The sequence below is a fragment of the Triticum urartu genome, chromosome 2A (assembly GCF_056163025.1).
Source record: "Triticum urartu cultivar PI428250 chromosome 2A, HENAU_Tu73, whole genome shotgun sequence".
Taxonomy (NCBI): Eukaryota; Viridiplantae; Streptophyta; class Magnoliopsida; order Poales; family Poaceae; genus Triticum; species Triticum urartu.
The window spans coordinates 628,970,553-628,990,838 of NC_141874.1; the positions used below are offsets into that span (position 1 = coordinate 628,970,553).

Below are 20,286 nucleotides of genomic sequence, written 5' to 3' on the forward strand. Positions count from 1 at the left end.
AGATCAAGACGCTTGATAAGTTTTTTCAATAAATACGTACCTTGACAAGATTTTGAAGTAGTTCAAAATGGAACAGTCAAAGAAAGAGTTTCTTGCCTATGTTACAAGGTGTGAAGTTGAGTAAGACTCAAAGCCCGACCACGGCAGAAGATAGAAAGCGAATGAATGTCATTCCCTATGCCTTGGCCATAGGTTCTATAAAGTATGTCATGCTGTGTACCAGATCTATTGTATACCCTACCACTAAGTTTGGCAAGGGAGTACAATAGTGATCTAGGAGTAGATCACTGGACAGCGGTCAAAATTATCCTTAGTGGAATAAGGATATGTTTCTCGATTACGGAGGTGACAAAAGGTTCGTCGTAAAGGGTTACGTCGATGCAAGTTTTTGACACTGATCCAGATGATTCTAAGTCTCAATCTGGATACATATTGAAAGTGGGAGCAATTAGCTAGAGTAGCTCCGTGTAGAGCATTATAGACATGGAACTTGCAAAATACTTACGGATCTGAATGTGACAGACCCGTTGACTAAAATTATCTCAAAAGCAAAACATGATCACACCTTAGTACTCTTTGGGTGTTAATCACATAGATATGTGAACTAGATTACTGACTCTAGTAAACCCTTTGAGTGTTGGTCACATGACGATGTGAACTATGGGTGTTAATCACATGGTGATGTGAACTATTGCTATTAAATCACATGGCGATGTGAACTAGATTATTGACTCTAGTGCAAGTGGGAGACTGAAGGAAATATGCCCTAGAGGCAATAATAAAGTTATTATTTATTTCCTTATATCATGATAAATGTTTATTATTCATGCTAGAATTGTATTAACCGGAAACATAATACATGTGTGAATACATAGACAAACAGAGTGTCACTAGTATGCCTCTACTTGACTAGCTCGTTAATCAAAGATGGTTATGTTTCCTAACCATGGACAAAGAGTTGTTATTTGATTAACGGGATCACATCATTAGTTGAATGATCTGATTGACATGACCCATTCCATTAGCTTAGCACCCGATCGTTTAGTATGTTGCTATTGCTTTCTTCATGACTTATACATGTTCCTATGACTATGAGATTATGCAACTCCCGTTTACCGGAGGAACACTTTGTGTGCTACCAAACGTCACAACGTAACTGGGTGATTATAAAGGAGCTCTACAGGTGTCTCCAATGGTAGATGTTGGGTTGGCGTATTTCGAGAATAGGAATTGTCACTCCGATTGTCGGAGAGGTATCTCTGGGCCCTCTCGGTAATGCACATCACATAAGCCTTGCAAGCATTACAACTAATGAGTTAGTTGCAAGATGATGTATTACAGAACGAGTAAAGAGACTTGCCGGTAACGAGATTGAACTAGGTATTGGATACCGACGATCGAATCTCGGGCAAGTAACATACCGATGACAAAGGGAACAACGTATGTTGTTATGCGGTCTGACCGATAAAGATCTTCGTAGAATATGTAGGAGCCAATATGGGCATCCAGGTCCCGCTATTGGTTATTGACCGGAGATGTGTCTCAATCATGTCTACATTGTTCTCGAACCGTAGGGTCCGGACGCTTAACGTTACGATGACAGTTATTATGAGTTTATGCATTTTGATGTACCGAAGTTAGTTCGGAGTCCCGGATGTGATCACGGACATGACGAGGAGTCTCGAAATGGTCGAGACATAAAGATTGATACATTGGAAGCCTATGTTTGGATATCGGAAGTGTTCCGGGTGAAATCGGGATTTTACCGGAGTACTGGGAGGTTACCGGAACCCCCCGGGAGCTATATGGGCCTTAGTGGGCTTTAGTGGAAAGGAGAAAGGGGCAGCCCAAGGTGGGCCGCGCGCCTCCCCCCTCCCCTAGTCCTATTAGGACAAGGAGAGGTGGCCGGCCCCCTCTCTCTCTTTCCCCCCTCAAGGAATCCTATTCCAAGTATGATTGGGGGGGAGTCCTACTCCCGGTAGGAGTAGGACTCCTCCTGCGCCCTCCTCCTGGCCGACCGCCCCCTCCCCTTGGCTCCTTTATATACGGGGGCAGGGGGGCACCTCTAGACACACAAGTTGATCCACGTGATCGTTCCTTAGCCGTGTGCGGTGCCCCCTGCCACCATATTCCACCTCGATCATATCGTTGTAGTGCTTAGGCGAAGCCCTGCATCGGTAGTATATCATCATCGTCACCACGCCGTTGTGCTGATGGAACTCATCCCCGAAGCTTTGCTGGATCGGAGCCCGGGGAGCGTCATCGAGCTGTACGTGTGCTAAGAACTCGGAGGTGCCGGAGTAAAGGTGCTTGGATCGGTCGGATCAAGAAGACGTACGACTACTTCCTCTACGTTGCGTCAACGCTTCCGCAGTCGGTCTGCGTGGGTACGTAGACAACACTCTCCCCTCTCGTTGCTATGCATCACCATGATCTTGCGTGTGCGTAGGAATTTTTTTGAAATTACTGCGTTCCCCAACAAGAGATAACCGAGGCACGCGGAGACGACGATGTATCCCGAAGTTCACACCCTTGCGGATGCTAATCTCCGTTTGGAGCGGTGTGGAGGCACAATGCTCCCCAAGAAGCCACTAGGGCCACCGTAATCTCCTCACGCCCTCGCACAATGCAAGATGCCGTGATTCCACTAAGGGACCCTTGAGGGCGGTCACCGAACCCGTACAAATGGCAACCCTTGGGGGCGGTCACCGAACCCGTACACTTTGGCAACCCTTGGGGGCGGTCACCGGTACCCGTCAAATTGCTCGGGGCGATCTCCACAACCTAATTGGAGACCCCGACGCTTGCCCGGAGCTTTGCACCACAATGATTGAGCTCCGAACACCAACAACCGTCTAGGGCGCCCAAGCACCCAAGAGGAACAAGCTCAAGGGTACCAAGCACCCAAGAGTAATAAGCTTCTCAACTTGTAACTTCCACGTATCACGTGGAGAACTCAAACCGATGCACAAATGCAATGGCAAGGGCACACTGAGTGCCCAAGTCCTTCTCTCCCAAATCCCACCAAAGCAACTAATGCTAGGGAGGAAAATGAGAGGAAGAACAAGATGGAGAACACCAAGAACTCCAAGATCTAGATCCAAGGGGTTCCCCTCACATAGAGGAGAAAGTGATTGGTGGAATTGTGGATCTAGATCTCCTCTCTCTTTTCCCTCAAAAACTAGCAAGAATCCATGGAGGGATTGAGAGTTAGCAATCTCGAAGAAGGTCAACAATGGGGGAAGAACACGAGCTCAAAAAGATAAGGTTCATTGGGGAAGAAGACCCCCTTTTATAGGTGGGGAAAAATCCAACCGTTATGCTTACAGCCCGCACAGAGCGGTACTACCGCTAGGGCGGAAGTACCCCTTTGAAAAACAACAGCGAGGAGGCAAAAGGCCAGAAGAACCGCCGGAGCGGTACTACCGCTCGTCCTCACGGTACTACCGCTCGACCTCACGGTACTACCGCAAATGGTAGCGGTACTACTACTTGCGAGCGGTACTAAAAGAAATACATCCGGGCCTACCACCGCAAGACTTGGGACGAGTTTTTGGTCCGGAGCGGTACTACCGCTGTAGGAGCCGCTGTAGTACTGCTCTGGAGCGGTAGTAAAAAATTACATCCGCTCCAATTCGCGGTAGTACCGCTGCAGCCTTTTCAGAACACCAAAACTGCCACAACTTTTGCAAACGGACTCCGAATTTGATGAAACCAAGTTTGTTCGAAAGCTAGCGACAAGGGCTAACACAATATTCAAAGAAATATCAATAATAAGTAAATGAGAAAAGTCCCATAAGAAAATGGTGAGAACCCTTCCTCGGAAAAGAGCGGTAAAACTTCCAACACCGAAAACATCATAGAAGACGCATGCGAACTCCGTTTTCGATGAACTCAAGCTTGTCATCAAGATGACCATAAGCTCTAAAACTCACAAAGAGAACCAAACAAGAACCAAGAAACATGATGCAAGGATGCAGTGGTTTGAGCTCTCGACGAACGATACGATCAAGCTACTCACTTGAGAGCCCCCCTTGATAGTACAGCTATCGATCCTATAACCCGGTCTCCCAACTACCACCATGAGACCGGTAAAATAGAAAACCTATCAAGGGCAAACCTTTGCCTTGCACATGATCCACTTGAGTTAGATGATGACGATCTTGTCCTCCTCAAGATGGACCACCTTTCTTGATTGCGTTGGGTCGATGAAGACTAGATGATTGCTCCCCCATACTCCACTATGGGTGAGCCACTCTTCGGCACATCTTCACAAGTCCATTGACACCACAATGGATGGCAAGCTTCAAGCACTTGATCTCTTCATGATTCTCCACTTGAAATTGCACACGGCAATCTTGATGACGATCACCACTTGATGTCATCCTTCCCATGGGTTGTATGATATCATCCTCTTGACGCAAGCCCATGGACACGTACCTAACCCCACATAGACTCTCACATAGACCATGGGTTAGTCCACAAAGTGCAATGTACAATGCTTACCATACCATGGGATCACTTGATCCCTCTCGGTACATCTTCTACTCTTTGTGAGTTGATCAACTTGATTCACTCTTGACTTAGTCTTGATCAACCTTGAATCTTTCCAACTCTCTTCGTTTGGATGATGTCTTGAAGGTAAACATGAATGATCACACAATCTTCTTCTTCAAGACATGCTTGCAATAAGCTCAACTCTCACATGACCAAGCTTTGGATAATTCCTTAATAGCACCTTGGTCAACCCATAAACTCCTTGAAACCAACACATGGACTCCAAGAAAAGCCTATGGACAAAACCTTCAAATATAACTCAAGGCAATCATTAGTCCATAGAGATTATCATCAATTACCAAAACCAAACATGGGGCACCGCATGTTCTTTCACTTAATTACTCCCTCCATTTTTGTATACAAGGCCACTGTGAGAGAGTTTCTTATTGTGCGTTGTAGAGAAAAATACACATTAACTAACACGTCAAGCAAGGAGGAAAGACTAGTTTGCAACATTGGTTTAAGTAGCCATTAATTTCTACCTTGGTACTTGTAATATGGGTTTGTGGCCTTGTATACAAAAATGGAGGGAGTATTCAAATCCTCCTGAAGTAGAAAGTGGGTGTTTGCATTTTCAATCTCCTTGTATGTTTGAAGAAAAGCTCTAATGCGGTTAGGGTCTCTAACTGGTTTGACACGACTACCCACATTGTCATAGAAGAATTCCAAGTTCATTCCTTTCTCATCTTCAAGAATCATATTGTGCAGGATAACACAGCATGTCATAATATTTTTTAAGGTTTTCTTATCCCAAAAAACAAGCAGGACTACGGACAATGACAAGTCTAGATTGCAAAACACCGAATGCTCTTTCAATGTCTTTTCGGGGAATGCAAAGACGCCCGATGGTCGATCCTCACCTCCTCTTCCGGTTCTCGTCTTCGTGCTCCTTCACGGCAAGTGCCATGACCAACGTTTGTTGCCGAAAGTTCGCAAGCATGGTCTCAACATCTGAGTCGTCTGAATCGTCCGAATCGGAGAGCAAGAACTTCTTGCACGGGCTCAACTCCATCTACATGCGCACCGGCGCGTCAAATTAACTAAACCTATATTGCAAAAAAAACAACAAAACGCACTAATCGGGGGCGGACGCGGCGGGTAATCCTGGGCGGCGACGAGGAGGCGGGCACGACGGTGGTCGATCCCCGGCAGCGGCGGCGACGAGGGCGACTCTTCTCGCCGGATCCGGGGGGCGGTGCAGCGTCTCGGGGCGAGAGGGTGTGGCGGCTCCGCGGACCGATTCTGCCCACAGATTTGGCCGGAAATCGTCGGCGGCGGGCGGGCGGAAGTAAGGGCGGTCAGCGGCAGAAGGAGGTGGGAAAGCGCGCGGGCTGAAATGTCCGTCCTGCCAACTGCTTCTCTGTGATGCAGGGCACCGCAGCCGCGAGGGGGAAACCCGCGTATTCCCGGGTTGTGGTCGAGATTTTGCCGCGCCCCTCAAAATATTTTTGCGGGCCGGGGCGGGATGCGGGGTCTAGCCAGGCAGGTTTTTCCGCCCCTATCCGCATTTTGGCGGTTATTTTGCGGGTCAGACCGGATATGGGGTCTGCTAGAGTTGCTCTTATGGCCCACTCGTCACAGTCCCTTTCCTCTCTCCTACTTTTCCTCTCCACTGGCCCACACCCACCTACCGCACCTCGCCTCTGTATCTCTCATGGGCCACGGCGATGGGCACAGCGGCGACGTTCCCTCTTGGCCGACGGTGGGGAGACCTCTCCAGGTCTGCTCTTGGGCGCGGCAGCGGCGCGCGGAGACCACGGCTGCGGCGCGGCGGCACGCGGAGACCTTGGATGCAGCGAGCGGCGAGGCCGACAACGCCGACAACTACAACTACTGCTTTGCTCCCTCCGGTGGGCTCCCACGGCTGCGGCAGGCGCGTAAGACATACTCGACAGTCGGCGGTTGCGTCCTTGCGCGCATGCTAGCTAGCTAGTTGCGGCTGCCGCATGCCACGTGCATAGCTGCATGCGTGCTCGCCGTGGTAGCTCGCGCAATGGAACTCGCAATCGCGTGCATGCGAGCTAGCTAGCTAGCGTCGGAGCACATCCGCAGCGCGCGCCCCCTTGCGTGCATGCGAGCTAGCTAGCTAGCGGCGTACTAGCTACTTAGAGCATCTTCAACAGGTTGTATATTAGTTTTGTTGGTAAAATGTCTATGTCATCAACCAACAAGATATCATACAACTACTCTAATAGACTATATCTAAATTATTCAATGGTTGGTGAGAAAATAAATGTGATTGCTTTCTATTTGATATTGGAGCTTATGCAAAGATTGTTGGCTAATCTACATACAACTTTGATCTCTTCACATTTATTACATGCCACATTATCACTATGTCCTAGGTGACAAATTTATCAACACGTATCTTACAATTATTGAAGATGCTCTTACCAGCTGGCCGCACATGCGTGCATAGCTGCGGCCGTGCTCGCCGTGCGTCCAGCCGCCTCGCGTCGCCGCGCCCAGCCGCAACGCACCGCCGTGCTCGCCGCACGCCCAGCCGCGACGCATCGTCATGTCACGCCGCACTTGCCCTGCTGCGTCTCGCCGGCGTGGGGTTCGAGCTCGACCGCCCGCCTCGCCTTGCTCCTACGCCCGCGTTCGGTCGGTGCTCCTGCAGACGTTGGCCTCGCCTCTCCGCACCTAGCCGCTGCGAGCTCCCCTGCCTGCTACATGTTTGATAAAATGCTAGAACGGACATGTCAAAATGGGTTTAACTATCGTTGGGCACACGGATAAAAGCGGACAAACACGTCCGCATGATCAATCCAAACGGACGAAAAACAGACAAAACCGCGTCCCTCTGAATCTGTGCTTTGGAGTTGTTCTCGTAGACGGCCACACGCGTCACCCGATCGCATGGCAGACATCACCAAGTTGACCGAGGGGAGAACCGAGAGGGGACCGGACCCGACGGGACACGACGCAAGTTGACCATCTAGCTAGCGATGGCGCCACTCGTGACAGTAGTAATAATAGCACTAGATTACAATATATTGTACGATAAATGGTTGACAGTAATATACACAGCCCCGCAAATGATTACAATACGTATCCTCTCTACATGCACATTGCTGCCACGGTACGCATACGGTGATAAATACGTGCAGCTGAATCAAAAATAATGCACGGCGAATCAAGGAGTAGAGGAAGTCGGCATCAATGCATACCAAGCGCAATACTCAGGCGCGATAATGAAGTGGATTCCCTGCCACTATCTCCATTCTAATTATATATCTCTCCCCCATATGGATGAGCACCGAGCACCGAGCACGGCACACACTCTACTGCAGCCTCTGCCCCGCGAGCATCTATCTACTTTTGGGAAGGCATTTCTGTCCTGGAGTATCTGGGGTGACCAAATACGGTGGCCGAGTGAGCGCGGGGGATTGTGAAGTTGAGATGGACGATCGTACTCTTGGCAAAGGGAGGAAGTGCGTGCCCTCGCCGTCGGCGGCGGCGGTGGGCAGGAGCGCCGTGCTTCTCCTGGCCGGCGTCGTGTTCGTGGGGTGGCTGATGATGTGGGCCATGCTGCCGACCAGAACTTACAGCTCGACATGGGCGCCGAAGCTTGCGGCGCTCACCGGCTTCGGGAAACAAGGTAGTCTTTCTTCTTCCTCTCACGCTGGAATTGCACCGTTGTCGGTTTTCACGAGGTATTCGTTTTTTTTGTTCATCATGGTTTTTAATGTTTTATTACAGGGATTAGGATCACGGTGTACGTGTTCCCAGTGCTGTTCGTGTTCGTTGTTGCGTGCGTTTATCTGCATTTGCAGCAGCAGAAGGGGGGTGACCCCAACACCCAGCGCCGGACCAGGTATGCTTGAGTTTTTTTTCCGACCACGAAGTTGTACTAAAGCAACGTCAATTAATATGGATCGGTATAGTATCTCATCAAGTAGGAGTATTTCGCATGTAGGAGTACTACGTGATACTAATAGCCACAGAACAAACGACAGAAAATTCCTGATGATTTTGCTTATGTTAGCACGAGAATAGCAGCAGCCTGGAGGAGGCCCGTGCTGGTGAGAGGCCCGCTGGGGATCGTGACGGGCATAGAACTGGCCGTATTGCTCATGTTCATGGCTCTCCTCGTCTGGTTCTACTACGCGTACGTCACCGTCGAGTTCTCCAAGCTACTACGCGTCAAGCCAGGCCAGAAACTGTAAGGAACCACACGCTCGCAGCCGGTCGACACAAAATTGTTACTGCAATTCTGACGGTGAAACAAGTGCGTGCAAACTGACGTGCGTGCGTGCGTGCAATTGGTGTTCTCAGGTGGCAGGCGGAGCTGGAGAAAGCGGCGAAGCGGCTCGGCAGTGTCGGGAGCTTGTGCTGCGCGCTGCTGTTCCTGCCCGTGGCACGCGGCTCGTCGCTCCTGCCGCTCGTCGGCCTCACGTCCGAGTCCGGCATCAAGTACCATGTCTGGCTGGGGAACATGGCCATGGCCATCTTCACCGCTCATGGGCTCTGCTACGTCTTTTTCTGGGCATCAACTGATCAGATCCACCTGGTACTCTCCTCAGGTGCACAATCATCTTCAAGATTCAGACTAAGCTTAGGACTAACTTGGCATGCCCGGCCAACTTGTGACCCAGATGACGAAATGGGCGAGGACGAGGGCCTCGAACGTGGCCGGGGTGCTGGCTTTGCTCTGCGGCCTCGCGATGTGGGCGACGGCGCTGCCACGCATCCGCCGCCGGATGTTCGAGCTCTTCTTCTACGCGCACCACCTCTACATCCCCTTCATCGTGTTCTCCGCGCTCCACATGGGCGTCACCGTCTTCTGCTACGTCCTGCCCGGCGTCTTCCTCTTCGCCGTCGACCGGTGCCTCCGGTTCCTGCAGTCGCGCGCCCGCGTCCGCCTCGTCTCTTCCCGCCTCCTGCCGTCCGGGGCCGTCGAGCTCAACTTCGCCAAAAGCCGCTGTAAGCAACGTCGATATCCATGCAAGGAGGGTTACGAGGCAACGAAAGGAATGTAATGACAACTTTGTTGCAGGTTTGAGGCACAATCCCACGAGCACGCTCTTCGTCAACGTCCCATGCGTCTCGCGGCTCCAGTGGCACCCCTTCTCGGTGACGTCGAGCAGCAGCCTCGAGCCGGACACGCTCAGCGTCGTCATCAAGAACAGAGGCGGGTGGACGCAGAAGCTGTACGAGACGGTCTCGTCCCTGCCCCCGTCCGGTGGCCACCTCGGCGTCTCGGTCGAGGGGCCATACAGCCCGGCCGACGGGGTCACGCCCTTCTTGGCCCACGACTCGCTGGTGATGATCAGCGGCGGCATCGGCATCACGCCGTTCATCTCCGTCATCCGCGAGTTGGTTTACCAGAGCGCCATGGCAGAAACGGCGTCCATGCCGAGGCTCCTCCTCGTCTGCGTCTTCAGGACGTCGGCCGAGCTGGACATGCTGGACCTCCTCGTCCCGGCCTCCGGCGGCCTCTACGGCAGCCCCAGCCTTGACCTACGCATCGAGGCCTACGTAACGAGCGAGAGCGAGCCCCGCACCGGCAACGACGCGCACAAGCGGCCTTGTCAACAGGTCTGGTTCAAGCCGTGGCCGTCGGACGCGCCCGTCTCCCCGGCGCTCGGCTCCAACGGGTGGCTCTGGCTCGGCGCCGTCGTGTCCTCGTCGTTCGCCGCGTTCCTCCTGCTCGTCGCCGCGCTACAGCGGTTCTACATCTACCCGGTTGACCGAGACAGCAACCACGTGTACCCGTGGGCGGCCAGAACGATGCTGAACCTGCTGTTCCTCGGCGTCAGCGTCGCCGGCGTCACCGGTGCGGCGTTCCTGTGGAGTAAGCGGAGGAGCGCCAGGGAGGCCAAGAAGATAAAGAGCGTGGACGGGCCGACGCCGGCGATGTCGCCGGTGTCGTTGCTCCACTGGGCAGGTGGGGGCGGCGTGGAGCGGGAGCTGGAGAGCTTGCCTGCGCAGCCTCTTGCGCAGGCTACCAATGTGCACTTCGGCCACCGTCCAGATCTCAAGAGTAAGCTCTACGGTGCACATTTAATTTTCAGACGTACATTTGGTTTTGCTTAGCTCTGCCAAGTTGTGAGAAAAATGGTCGAATTGAATTGTGCAGAGATGCTGCTGGGGATTCACGACGAGAACGTTGGGGTGATGGCCAGCGGTCCGTCGGGGATGCTTGAGGAGGTCGCGACTATCTGCTCGTCTGGGCTGGCGAGCAACCTGCATTTCCAGTCTATAAGCTTCACCTGGTGAACAACCAATTCCGAGCATCTAGCTCAAGAGGAAGAGGCTTTGGTTCTACTTTCCAGTTCGTACATCACCGTAGTATGTAGTGTAGTGTTTTTTCTGTTTTCTTTTTGCGGGTAACTGTTGTGTACCTATTATTCTCTCGTTTCTAAGACTATCACCGTTTTTCTAGCTGGAAACATGCTTTCACCCTGCTTTAAGTTAATAGGAAACAAACGATTGAACTGACACAGGACGACGAAGAAATCCTTTTACAAACTTGATTAAAAAAAAGACGGCAGCCAAAAAAATGCATTGGATGGTGTGGTGGAAGTTGTGTATCCCTAAGAGTGAAGGAGGCATGGGGTTCCGTGACCTCTACTCTTTTAACTTGGCAATGTTGTCCAAGCAATGTTGGAGGTTGATCAATGACCCGCATTCTTTGGTTGCGAGAGTTCTCAAGGCAAAATATTACCCAAATGGTTCCCTTATTGATGCTACACCAAAAAATGGGTCGTCCTTCACATGGCAGAGTATTTTGAAGGGGTTGGAAACTTTCAAGAAAGGATACATTTGAAGGATTGGGACTGGTGAACATGTTAATATATGGACGGATCCATGGATTCCCTCTAGTACGGATAGAATGGTGATATCACCGAGGGGTCAAACGGTCCTAACCAATGTTTGTGAATTAATAGATATGGCTAATGGTACGTGGGATGAGGTGCTAATAACAAGTTTATTCAATCCAGTGGATGCCCACAGAATTATTCAGATTCCACTACACTTGCATGGTTTTGATGACTTTGTGGCATGGCACCCGAACAGGACAGGTATTTTCTCAGTAAAGAGTGCATATCATATGAAGTGGATGCATAGTTTTCGGGCGCATGCAAATACGATGGGACACCCCGGTGGCTCTACCACTCGGGCAGTGTGGAATACTCTCTGGAAACTTCAGATTCCACGTAAAGTACAGATTTTTTGTTGGCGAGCACTGCGAGGAGTTATCCCACTAAGAGCTATACTTACTAACAGGCACATTGGTTCCAATGGTGCTTGTCCTATCTATCATCAAGGGGCCGAGGATATCCGTCACTTAATGTTTTTATGCTCGAATGCACGACACTTGTGGACGAAGATGGGCATCACAAATATCATCGACCAAGCGATCCAGGTTGATAGATCGGGGCCTGCGATCTTGGAATTTATCTTATCATTGCCGGACCTGCAGCTTGAGATGCACCCAATAATTAACTTCAAACAAGTAATAGCCGTTGGGGGCTGGTACCTTTGGTGGATCCGTAGAAAAGTGACGCACAATGAATCAATTCCTCCCCCTTGGAGATGGGCACTCTCTGTGTTATCAATCTCAAGCAACCATCAGAGGGGTACATCGCTGGTGAGAATTTCCCCTGAAGCAAAGTGGTGTAAGCCGGACCCTCGATTCATTAAGTTAAATGTTGATGCGGCGTACTACTCGGACGAAGGGGTAGGTGCTACGGCGGCTATCCTGCGTGATGACAAAGGTAATTTCTTGGGAGCCCAATGCAAGTTTATACCTGTTGCGGTGGATGCAATAACAACAGAAGCGTTGGCCATGCGAGACGGGCTGATTTTTGCTAACTCCTTTGGGAGTAACCGGGTAGAAGCTGAATCAGATTCTTTGCAAGTAATCAATTATTGTGATGGACAAACCATATGGTGGGACTCGGCGGCGGCAATATTCACAGAATGTTTGGACACTAGTACTTCAATAGGGAAGGTCGTTTATAAGCATTGTTATAGATCTTGTAATCAAGTGGCTCATATGCTAGCTCATTTTAGTTACTGTAATAAGACTTCATTTAGTTGGTTGGACGAGCCCCCTGACTTTATTGTTAGTAAGCTCGTAGACGATGTAAACATTATTTAAGTTTTAATAAAGCTAGCCATGATGGCCTTCCCTAAAAAAAGATGGCGGCTAGGAATCATCCGGTTGATAATAGATGAATTTAAGCCGCCTCGCAAGCTGTAGGATTCCCGATCTCTGACCCTGCATATTGCAGTATTGTGCTCCCACAAACTGAAAGTTGTCGCAGCGCCCACAAACTAGAGTCGTCACAGCACCCGTCCGTCGGAGCGCCGAACAGCCCTCCATCGCAACACAACAACTACCCCAGCCATTGGCACAGTGCCCTGTTCATCGGAGCGCTGGTTGCATCAGCTCTCCATTGTAGCACCGGCGGCATAAGGATGCTCCATCGTAGCTCCGTCGCAGCCCCGACAGCCCCGACGATGCTCCATCGCCAGCCTGGCGGTGCTCGACGACTTCTCACAGCAAAAGTGATACTGCAAATCCCCATTGCAGCACCGGCGATGCTCCACCGAGATGTTTCGGCGATGCTCTATTGCAGCAGCACAGGTGATATTCCGACGGCTCGACGATGTTCCATTGCAGCACGGATGATGATCCCGACAGCCCGATGATGCTCCATCGCAGCGGCGCATGACCACCCAATGCTCCATGGCAGTAGCGGTGACTCATTGTGGTGATGCGATGTCGTTGCAGTCACAATAGTGGTTTTCTTTCCCTCAAAGCACTGTGTGTGGCCTGATGCATCGATGGTGTCTGACGACGCGTGTTGGCTTGAGTGAAGAGAATGGTGGCAGAGGGGTACACGAGCAGGTTTAGGCAGGACGACATGAAGGAAGTTGTCGGAGTGGAAGGGAGCTACTGACGAGATCCATTAAGCAGGGCGAACTGGTGAACGCCTATGGGGATGGAAGAACATGTGGATGAGCATCGTTGCATGCCTGCGTGAGATCAGGCCAGAGAGAGAGAGAGAGAGAGAGTGAGAGAGAGAGAGATGCCTCGCCTTGCATAGAATACTCGGGGTTATATTTTCATCCTTAATGGAGGTTTGGTAGTTTGGAAGAGTTTCAAGCAAAATGTTGTTGCGGATTCTACGACAAAAGCAGAGTATATTGCGGCTTCAGAAGCTTCGAAGGAGGCGATCTAGATCAAGAAGTTTCTTGAAGAAGTGGTGTGGCCCCTAGTGCAATGTGAAGGAAATATGTTGTAGAGGCAATAATAAAGTTATTATTTATTTCCTTATATCATGATAAATGTTTATTATTCATGCTAGAATTGTATTAACCGGAAACATGATACATGTGTGAATACATAGACAAACAGAGTGTCACTAGTATGCCTCTACTTGACTAGCTCATTGATCGAAGATGGTTATGTTTCCTAACCATAGACAAAGAGTTGTGAAAGTGCAACTATCCCTAGGTGGTTTTGGTAATTCCTAACAACAAATTCAAGATTAACATCACAGGAAAGCTCAATGATTGGCATGGCATGGATGAGAAAAGTGGACCCCTCAAAATGATAAGGACAAAGGATTGGCTCAAGCTCAAAGCTCAAGACTCTACATTTTCTATTTTAGTGATCCAAGATCACATTGAGTCTATAGGAAAAGCCAATACTATCAAGGAGGGATGAGGTGTTGCTTAATGAGGTTCTTGCTCAAAATGCTTAGTGATATGCTCCAAAACCCTCAACTACTTTCTCACATCCACATATGACCTAAACCAAAAGTCAAACTCGGCCCCACCGATTTTTCCTATCCGGCACCACCGACTTTCAAATGTCATAGCCACTGCCACAAACCCTAGGCAAATCGGTCTCACCAATAGGGATCTCGGACTCACCGAGATGGGGTTGTAATCTCTTTGTTTCCCTTCATAACATTTCGGTCTCACCGAGATGAGCGATCGGTCCCACCGAGATTGCAATGTAAACTCTCTGTTTTCCCTTCGTAACGTTTCGGTTTCACCGAAATGAGCGATCGGTCCCACCGAGTTTACCTGACCAACTCTCTGGTTAGCTTATTACCAAAATTGGTCCCACCGAGTTTGTGTAATCGGTCTCACCGAGATTACGTTATGCCCTAACCCTAATCATATCGGTCCTACCGAGTTGCATGTCGGTCCCACCGGAAACCCTAACGGTCACTAGCTTTGCTAAATCGGTCAGACCGAGTTTAACCATTCGGTCCCACCGAGTTTGGGAAGTTATGTGTAATGGTTAGATTTTGTGTGAAGGCTATAAATACCCCTCCACCAACTCCTCATTCATGGAGAGAGCCATCAGAACAAACCTACACTTCCAACCTATATTTTCTGAGAGAGAACCACCTACACTTGTGTTGAGACCAAGATATTCCATTCCTACCATATGAATCTTGATCTCTAGCCTTCCCAAGTTGCTTTCCACTCAAATCTTCTTTTCACCAAATCCAAATCCTATGAGAGAGAGTTGAGTGTTGGGGAGACTATCATTTGAAGCACAAGAGCAAGGAGTTCATCATCAACACACCATTTGTTACTTCTCGGAGAGTGGTGTCTCCTAGATTGGCTAGGTGTCACTTGGGAGCCTCCGACAAGATTGTGGAGTTGAACCAACGAGTTTGTAAGGGCAAGGAGATCGTCTACTTCATGAAGATCTACCGCTAGTGAGGCAAGTCCTTCGTGGGCGATGGCCATGGTGGGATAGACAAGGTTGCTTCTTCGTGGACCCTTCGTGGGTGGAGCCCTCCGTGGACTCGCACAACCGTTACCCTTCGTGGGTTGAAGTCTCCATCAACGTGGATGTACGATAGCACCACCTATCGGAACCATGACAAAAACATCCGTGTCTCCAATTGCGTTTGAATCCTCCGAACCATTCCCTTTACATTCTTACAAGTTACATGCTTTACTTTCTGCTGCTCATATACTCTATGCATGCTTGCTTGAATTGTGTTAAGATTGCTTGACTTGTCCAAAGTTGCTAAATCTGTCAAGAACTAAAGTTGGGAAAAGGCTAGATTGTTATTTGGTCAAGTAGTCTAATCACCCCCCCTCTAGACATACTTTCGATCCTACAAGTGGTATCAGAGCTTTGGTCTCCATTTGCTTTGATTTTCATAGCTTTTGGAAGTCATAGCCTTGGTTTCATAACCTAGGAGAGTATGGCGTCTAGCGAGGGAAATTACCACCGTAGAGGTCCTTACTTTGATCGTACTAATTTTGCTAGTTGGAAGCATAAGATGAAAATGCATATTCTTGGACATAACCCCGCCGTTTGGGCTAAGAAATCCAAGTTGGATGTGCTTTAAAGTCAACTTGACAAGTTCAAAATGAAGGATGGTGAAGGTGTCGCTGAAATGTACTCTAGGCTTGCTTTTATCACAAATGAGATTGCCGGCTTAGGAAGTGAAGAGATAACCGACAAATTCATCATCAAGAAGATTGTGACGTCCGGATAGTTACACTACAGTAACCCTCCGCTAATGATGCCACGTCACCTTGATTACTGTGGCTAATCTCGCATTAGTTCGAATCCGATTTGAATTCAATTTAAAAATCAGGCAAACAAAAAAAGTTTTCAAAAATTAAAACTAAAATGTTCGGGTTGTGTCAAATAAATTTTATGTAATAATGTTGGAGAAACCAACATTTCTTATAATATTCTAATGCACTAAAATAACCAAAACAGAGGGCATAATAATTAATTTAATGCCTTTTATAAAGTTACATCTATATAACTAATTTAGTAGTGTGCCAAAATAATTATGGCAGTAGACCAATTAGTAATACTAATTTAGTTACTCACTTCGTATTTTATAAAGAAATTTAAATGAAACTTTAAAAGAAAACAGTAAAGAAATAAAATAATAAAAACAGAAAACAAAACAATACAAAAAAAGAAAAAGGGAAAAAGAGGGAACCCCTTCCTGCTGGGCCGTGGCCCAGCTGGCCACCAGGCCGCCTGGCCGGCCCAACCGGCCACCCACTCCCCCCATTAACCCCACCCCGACCAAACTCTATCCGCTAACCCCCCACTCGCTCACCCACGATCCCCTCGCTCCTCCTCCTGATCCAATCTGGATCGGGGCCGACCGCGTCGGCCATCGCCGCGCAGACTCCGCCGCCACCTTGCCGGCACCGCACGGCGTTACCCGGCCATCGCCGGCGCCCGCCTCCTCAACCCCCGCCTCGCATGGATCCGGTCGCAGCAGCCGACGCCCCGACGCCCCGCACCTCGTCGCTCGCCTACGCCGGACTGCCTCCCCATCAACGTCGTCGTCTCCATCCTCCTCCCCAAGCCCCATTGCCTTGTCCCCTGCGACCCACCGTGAGGACCCCTCCTCTCCCCTTTCCCTCTGTCGCCGACGCCTTTCCCGATGCCCCGGCCTCCTCTACCGCATGCACGCCCGCGCCGCGCCTGTCGCGGCCCTCTGCTTGTCGCGCCGCTCGGAGCCGCGCCCCGCCCTCCCCCCATCTCTGTGACGCTCCGCCTACGGCCCCGCCATCCCGCTCGCCGCCTCGCTCGTGTGCCGCCCGACCGCGGCCACCCCCGACGGCCACCGCGACCCCCTGCCCTTGCCACTGCGCCGCCTCTGCCCCGCGCCTCCCGCTTGCTGTGCCCCGCCACCAGACTCCGCTCGCACCCCCGCTTGCTGCCGGGAGCCGCCGAACCGCGCCTCGCGCTCGCCGGCCTCACTCTGCGGCCTCGCCCCTTGCTCCCCCTTCGCAGCAACCACTGCCTGTTGCTGCTCTGGCCGGCGAGCCTCGCGGTGGCTGGCCTTGGCCAGTGCCCAGTCGGGCTAGCGCCATCACGCCCTGCCCGCAACCGTGCCTGAAACCCGTCGCCCTCCTGCCCAATAACCCACTAAGGCCCCCTGTGCCTATGACACGAAGGGCCCACGCCCCAGAATGAAAATTTTAAAAAAAGATTTAAAAAAATAGATAAATAAATAATTAAAAAAAAATTAAAATATTAATTAATTAATTAACGAATTAATTAAATTAATTAATCTGAGTTAGGTTGACCTAATTACTAATGAAACTAATTAACCTGTTTAATTAGTCTTAGTCAATGACAGTAGGACCCACGCATCAGTTTGACCTAGTCAACTGACTGGTTGACTGCTGGCATCGTGATGACGTCATGCTGACATCAGAAATGTATTTTAGTATTAAATTAATTATGTTAATTCTAGAAAATGATTTAAAACTTTAAAAATGAATATAAAATAAACCGTAGCTGGGATGAAAAAACTTTGTACATGAAAGTGCTCAGAACGACGAGACGAATCCGAATACGCACCCCGTTCGTCCGCCACACATCCCTAGCATAACAAACACGCAACTTTCCCCCTCTGGTTCATCTGCTCGAAAACGCGAAACACTGGGAATACTTTCCCGGATGTTCCCCCCCTTCGCCGGTATCGCCTATCCCTACGTTAGGTCACCCCTAGCACAACGTATTACCGCGTCTTGCTTTGTGTTACATTTGATTGCTTTGTTATTTATTGTGTTCCCCCTTCGTTACTCCTTTCCAGTAGACTCAGAGACCGCTGCCGATGTCCATATGTTCGACTACATCGGAGATGACCCCTCCTTCTTGCCAGAGCAACCAGGCAAGCCCCCCCTTGATCACCAGATATCGCCTACTCTTCTCTATACTGCTTGCATTAGAGTAGTGTAGCATGTTACTGCTTTCCGTTAATCCTATTATGATGCATAGCCTGTCATTGTTGCTACAACTGTTGTTACCTTTACCTGCAATCCTAATGCTTAGTATAGGATGCTAGTTTATCATCAGTGGCCCTACATTCTTGTCCGTCTGCCATGCTATACTATCGGGCCGTGATCACTTGGGAGGTGGTCACAAGTATATACTTATACATAATATATGATACTTGTGGTGACAAAAGACGGGTCGGCTCGAGGAGTACCCGCGGTTGATTCACGAATTGGGGGCTGGAAGGACATACTTTCCCGACAGCCCTCTGTGTGGATGTTTGTGGCGAAGCGACAGGGCAGGTTGAGACCACCTAGGAGAGAGGTGGGCCTGGCCCTGGTCGGTGTTCGCGGTTATTTCAAGATAACACGTTTAACGAGATCTTGGTATTTGATCTGAGTCTGGCCACTGGCCTATACGCACTAACCATCTACGCGGGGACAGTTATGGGCACTCGACGTCGTGGTATCAGTCGAAGCCTTCGTGACGTCAGTGACTGAGCGGCGCGCGCCGGATTGGACCGTAAGCCTGCTCTTGTATTAAGGGGGCTAGTTCTGCTTCCGGCCGCGTACGCAATGTGCAGGTGTGCAATGGACGATGGGCCCAGACCCCTGTGCCATAGGATTTAGACCGGCGTGCTGACCTCTTTGTTGTGCCTAGGTAGGGCTGCGACGTGTTGATCTTCCGAGGCCGGGCATGACCCAGGAAAGTGTGTCCGGATAAAGGAGATCGAGCGTGTTGGGAAATGTGGTGCACCCCTGCAGGGAAGTTAATCTATTCGAATAGTCGTGATCTTCGGTAACAGGACGACTTGGAGTTGTACCTTGACCTTATGACAACTAGAACCGGATACTTAATAAAACACACCCTTCCAAGTGCCAGATACAACCGGTGATCGCTCTCTCACAGGGCGACGAGGGGAGGATCATCGGTTAGGATTATGCTACACGATGCTACTTGGTGAACTTACCATCTACTCTCTCCTACATTCTGCAAGATGGAGGTGGCCAGAAGCGTAGTCTTCGATAGGACTAGCTATCCCCCTCTTATCCCGGCATTCTGCAGTTCAGTCCACATATGATACCCTTATTCCATTTGATACCAATGCATACATATGTAGTGTAGCTCCTTGCTTGCGAGTACTTTGGATGAGTACTCACGGTTGCTTTGCTCCCTCTTTTCCTCCTTTCTATACCCATTTGCTGCGACCAGACGTTGGAGCCCAGGAGCCAGACGCCACCGTCGACGACGACTACTACTACTCGGGAGGTGCCTACTACTACGTGCAACCCGCTGACGACAACCAGGAGTAGTCTAGGAGGATCCCAGGCAGGAGGCCTGTGCCTCTTTCGATATGTATCCCAGTTTGTGCTAGCCATCTTATGGCAACTTGTTTAACTTATGTCTGTACTCAGATATTGTTGCTTCCGCTGACTCGTCTATGATCGAGCTCTTGTATTCGAGCCTTCGAGGCCCCTGGCTTGTAATATGATGCTTGTATGACTTATTTTTTTATAGAGTTGTGTTGTGATATCTTCCCGTGAGTCTCTGACCTTGATCGTACATGTTTGCGTGTATGATTAGTGTACGGTCAAATCGGGGGCGTCACAAAGATCCTAAGAGCCTTGGATGGAAAATACGATACCGTATTCACATTGATCCAAATGATGCCAAATTACAAAGATCTCAAGCCAACGGAAGTCATTGGAAGAATTGTTGCTCATGAGATGTCGCTCAAGGATAAGGAGGAGCTCCATAACAAGTCAAGTGGTGCTTACAAAGCCTCATGTGAAGCTCCCACATCATCAAGTGAGAAACAACCTTCAATGAAGAATTGAGCCTAATGGTGAAGAACTTCAACAAGTTCTACAAGAATAGAAGCAAAGAGAGAAGTTCCAAGTCAATGTCCTACAATGACAAAAGATCTTCTAGTCGAGAGCGAAACTGCTACAATTGTGGAAGACCCGGACACT

General features: G+C 49.8%; 1 protein-coding gene and 1 long non-coding RNA gene across 3 annotated transcripts; both read left to right on the forward strand.

Moving 5' to 3' along the window:
• Positions 1 to 7,806: 7,806 nt before the first annotated feature.
• On the forward strand, positions 7,807 to 10,949 carry LOC125539280 (ferric reduction oxidase 2). The gene is made up of 7 exons (XM_048702708.2): positions 7,807 to 8,161; positions 8,263 to 8,377; positions 8,549 to 8,725; positions 8,839 to 9,073; positions 9,159 to 9,486; positions 9,560 to 10,546; positions 10,643 to 10,949. Exons 1-7 carry the CDS (start codon positions 7,813 to 7,815, stop codon positions 10,780 to 10,782), a joined length of 2,331 nt encoding a protein of 776 aa, XP_048558665.2. The 5' UTR covers positions 7,807 to 7,812; the 3' UTR covers positions 10,783 to 10,949.
• A 5,674-nt stretch (positions 10,950 to 16,623) lies between these two features.
• On the forward strand, positions 16,624 to 19,822 carry LOC125537585 (uncharacterized). Of its 2 annotated transcripts, XR_015615194.1 has the most exons (3): positions 16,624 to 16,921; positions 18,132 to 18,209; positions 19,526 to 19,822. It is a non-coding gene; the product is annotated as an uncharacterized LOC125537585 (long non-coding RNA). The 2 variants fall into 2 exon arrangements; XR_015615193.1 differs by lacking the exon at positions 18,132 to 18,209.
• Positions 19,823 to 20,286: the final 464 nt, after the last annotated feature.